Source organism: Sipha flava, unplaced genomic scaffold (genome assembly GCF_003268045.1).
Source record: "Sipha flava isolate LNK unplaced genomic scaffold, YSA_version1 132_pilon_pilon, whole genome shotgun sequence".
NCBI lineage: Eukaryota > Metazoa > Arthropoda > Insecta > Hemiptera > Aphididae > Sipha > Sipha flava.
In genome coordinates this window covers 798,002-803,097 of record NW_020271758.1, presented here as the reverse complement: position 1 = coordinate 803,097, position 5,096 = coordinate 798,002, and the positions used below count along the sequence as shown (strand labels likewise).

At 25.5% G+C, this 5,096-nt stretch overlaps 1 protein-coding gene across 1 annotated transcript; it reads right to left on the bottom strand.

Moving 5' to 3' along the window:
- Positions 1–538: 538 nt before the first annotated feature.
- Positions 539–4,493, bottom strand: LOC112679212 (protein cornichon-like). The gene is made up of 5 exons (XM_025548924.1): positions 4,076–4,493; positions 2,499–2,567; positions 936–1,048; positions 674–814; positions 539–610 (listed from the first exon to the last, which is right to left on the bottom strand). Exons 1-5 carry the CDS (start codon positions 4,154–4,156, stop codon positions 583–585), a joined length of 432 nt encoding a protein of 143 aa, XP_025404709.1. The 5' UTR covers positions 4,157–4,493; the 3' UTR covers positions 539–582.
- Between the last annotated feature and the right edge of the window lie 603 nt (positions 4,494–5,096).

Below are 5,096 nucleotides of genomic sequence, written 5' to 3'. Positions count from 1 at the left end.
CAATTATAGAAAATATGGGTTTCAATTATTTAAAATCAATCTATACCATGAACAGTATTGATAATTCAGATTTCAACTCGACTAGCTGAATCAAGTCATAAAAATAATAATTAAAAGGCACACTAAATATAATTTTTGATACCCAGCTATAAAATAAATTCTACTTTAAAATATATAAATATTAAGACTATTTTATACATTCATAATTAACTACTTTGTTGATATATTTTTATACATATAAAAAAAGAATGAAATAATTTTAATAAATATAATTTGTTTAAAATGATATACATATTTCAATAAATAATTTTTAGAAATTTGATAAGTCATAATTTTTAAAGTTAACAATAACAATTATAAAAGTTAAATTGCTAATTTAAATGATGAAATGCCGTTTTATAATTGTATTAAATAACAATATAAAAAAAACAAGAAGTCACAAAAAATGCACTGATTCTTGTTTCTTCTGAATCTCTTAATAAATATTTTAATAGTAAGTTTACATAAATATAATATCTTTTCTGGTAGTTACTTTTTGATGAAAGATACTTTTGTTCATTTATTTGTTCAAACATCACTGCTTTAAACCGTTATCAATGATCGTATCATTCTAAAATTAAAAATTAAAAAATAAAACAAATTAATTCATACTGGAAAAATAAAATGTAGTTACCCATATAAATAGTAGAAAAATGAAAACAAATAAAATGCCAGCTTTATCCAACCTTCACGTTGATATTTATTCAATTTGTCAGCATTCATAATACTTGTTGGATCATACAAGCCAAATCCATGTACGGATCTATTTCGATACCTGTGAAAACTTAACAATTAGTTTCCTTATTTAGTTAATAAACGCAAAATTAAAATGGCAGCCTTAAAAAAAATGAAATAATAGATAGTACTAATTAATACTAATTATTTTGTATTATTACTTTGTGATATGATAGGCCATCAAAGGTACATTGATAGCAAGAGAAATCCATTGGCCCCCAAACAAAAATAAAACATTGAAGAAGAAGTGTAGTAGATACTCTGGAATCACTAACTGAAATTTAAAGTTAAATATTTTTACTTACATTATATCATATAAACACATTCATTATTGGATTAAAAAAACTATATTGCAGAACAGTCTATATATACAAACATCATGATGACTTTAAATGACTACAATTTATCAAGAAAATAATGATAAATTATGAGTGAATTTATTACAACAGTTATTGAAATTGTATTTTAAAAAGAAAAAGCTAATCTACCTATTTAGTATTAATAAATAATTTTTAATAAGTTAATATAAGTTTTAATTATTAAATATAAAAGTTTAAGTGAAAATATAATAATTGAAAAGTTAACTTAAATTTTATTTGCAGTTGTTTTCTATAGTATAAATATTATAAAAAGATAAGTATTTGGCTCGTTATATTTCACTGAATTAATGTATATTTTAAGCAACAATGTTTATTGTTTATTAAACAAGTCGTAGCTATTTTACACAACAGGCTTTTGGGAATATTTATATTCAATATGAAAACACAATTACCACTCACAAGTACTCTAAATAAATGCTTAATTAATTAATATTCTAACGTGATACATATTATGAAAATCCTAATTAAATATCTTATTATAGAATAAACTAGTTTATAAAACTTCTTTAAGCTTAAAAATAAAAGATAAAAATTCATAAAAATATAAAAGAAAAATGTTGAAACATTTACAATAATTAAGAAAAAAATAAACATAATTAGCTTTAATATATATAAATGAGATAAAATTTTAAGAATCAAATTATAAATAATATCAAATAAATGTAAATTAATTATATTGTCTAATAACATAAGATATTTTATAAGTGTGAATTTATACTATTCACATCTTACTAGCTGTTATTGAATAAAATTAAATTTTTAAATTATTCATGGAAATAATACCATACAAACAAATAAATTACCATCATAAAACTAATAAATATATTTCTCACTTGAAAATATATAATAAAACAATTAACTTATGTATAACAACTAATAAAGAATTATTTATACTATAACTATAATAGATTATGATAACGTATAAACTACTATGATATTGTAAACACACAAGAACAGCAAAAAATTAAAGTTTAGCAAAATAATATATTAAAAAGTAAAAATATACAATATTAAATTTAAAATTTTTTAACTTAATGGTACTGTTTTCTGTAAATTATTTAAATTTCACTAGTTTTTCAAATCATAATATACAACTTATTAAACATAAATATCACTGTTCCAAACAAAGAATTAAAATAATAGACTATAAATTATTCAACTAATATGTTTTAGCAATATCTAGAATTGTTAAAATATTTTTGACTTTAATGAAATAATATAAAATTATAAATTACAATTACTTCAACTTTGATCAAGTCACATGAAAATTATTAAGTTTCTTATACTTATATAAGCTTTTACATTTTAAAATGTATAAAATTATAAATCATAAATTGTACTTACAGGATTTAGACTGTTACATTGATCAATGGGATTTTTGCCGTCAGTTTTTAATTCATCAAATGCAATGACCTAAAAGAAAAAGAATTTTAATCGCTAATTGCACTTTAAATAAATTTTAGATTATTTATAACTAAATTAAATAAAAAATAGTAATAATCATGTATCACAGAATTCTAAATAAAAAACTTATTAAGAATAATTGTTTAATTACTCTATAATACACTATATATATATGCTTTTGATGAAATAGAGTTTATTTTATTACAATTATTTAAAATTCATTAACATGCCCATTTTGCTGTTATCTAAAACTAAATTATCAATAAAATAATTATTCAGTAAACTTATTAGTTAGTATAAATCATTAATAACACAACCATCTATGAATTATTTCTATCACTGACTTAAATTAGCAAAATTTAGTTTTGTAACAATTTATATTATATAGTTTAACTAACCTTTTGATATTAGATTTCTAATTATGATTTATTAATTAAATACTTATTCTGTAATAAGCATATATTTTTAGTATAATATTTCATAACAAATAATGACATTTGTAGTTCTAATTTACACTCCATATAAACAACCAGATATAACTATTAGTATAAAGCATTTTACACGTAATATAAACAGAAAATTATTAATATAATAACCAGAGTTAGGATTTTATAGCATTTGCATATTTCTTATGAGATGCTTAAAAAATAGCAGAGTAGACTAAAAATGTGTTTCATAATACAGAGAATTCAAATAAAAAATTTTATTTTGCTTTTTTTTTGGATATTATGCGTTTTTTAGTTTATAGTGCTTTTTTTGGATTTTTTGATACTTTTTTGCTTTTTATCTGTTTTAATTAAAATCGGGCATATTTTATGAAATTGTATTTTGGTAAACGTGTTTTTTGATTTTATTAATCTAATTTTCAAGGTTCAAAATTTTAATTTCAAATTTTAATTATAAATGTATAGATTAAGTTAATAGACTGATTACGCTGATGCGACTCTGTACAATTACAGAGATAATATATAGGTAGGTATAATATAATACAATAATTTTGTTTTAGTTATTAGGTTCTAATTTTTGTTATCTGTTGATTTTGATTGGTTTTTTTTTGTCAATTTCTATTAAATCCACTAAAAGCCGATTATCAATGAACGAGTGTAGAATTCCCTTTATACAGTCCACATTCGTCTCGTGTACTCATATAAAATTATTATTTTTTTGTTGTTTTTATTGCATATTTTTAGAGCTTATTTAGCGATTTTTAAGGTAATATTATAGCGCATATTTTTGCAATTTTAAGTGCTATAAAATCCCAACCCTGATAATAACAGATAAATACCAATCTAACAAAAACTTGTGATTAAAATTAAAATAATATTCAACTAGTGTGTTAAATTTTTAGGCGCATTAGGTTTGGTGTTCAAAGGAAGGGAAATGCATAGGTTCATCGAGATCCTGTTGCTCTTTGTTACCATCATAGTATTAAATATAGTGTCTACATTCTTATATAAAAAAAAAAAAACAAACAGAGCACCAACAGAATATAATATGGTAATCATATAGGTACTCACATGAAATATTGAAAAAAATATCAAGAAAGCGTCCGATATCATGGCCACAATATAAGTAAATGCCAAGAAGCTGAAAGACATGATGGTGGTTCGTTTGTAAAAACTCAGTCGAGAACGGTGACACTAGTTAACCTAACCGAAACGAGATCAGGTAATCTTGAAGGTGAACACCATTATTGTTTTCAGCACGTTGGAAAACCGACAACGGTGTGCATCATTCAAACGCGTGTCCGTCGATCGTCGACTAACCTCAAGAGTCCAAAAGGCGACTTAGCTGCCGGTGTCGAGTACCGACCGAAACCTGCACAAGAGACGGTCGCGCAAACGTAGGAAAAATACCACAAAAACAAATTTTGTAATCAAATTTGTAAACAAATTTTGCGATCGAGTCGCACGGGCGTATTCGTGATAACAACCGTATCGTACCTGTTCGCCATTCGTTCAGCGGCCGGCGAGTAGATAAGTCGGATTGTCGAAAACAATAATTGATAACGCGCTGGTCTACCGACCGTAGTGAAAAGCGTAACACGGAATTTTAATTCCAAATATTGTCTATATTGGCCACATTAGCTACAAATTTTCACATTTGTATCACATTTCACTCGCTACACACAAAACGTTAACTTATCGCAGATTGATCAACTCTTAATTAACCTTTATGTACGGCGGTAAAATAATTAATACTTTTCTGATAGTTTGTAAATAAATCAATATAGGTAGGTATTATTATTTTGTTTTTACGTTCCCGCGGCAATTAAACACACGAATTTAGGCAAGGTACAACCTGCCACCAGGGCCGGCGAGAACTTCTGATGGCCCCGAGGCTGCGGGGGTTACGGGACCCCTTCCCTTTGCAATTGTTTGACCAAGACGCACCAAGACCACTTGTACATGCTTTGGTACAACAAAAACATTGTATACAAGGCCGAAACGACTAGCCCTTTCGGACGTACGGGCCCCGAGGCTCTAGTCCTCCCTGCCCCACCCTCTCGCCGGCCCTGCCTGTCACCATTTAATATAA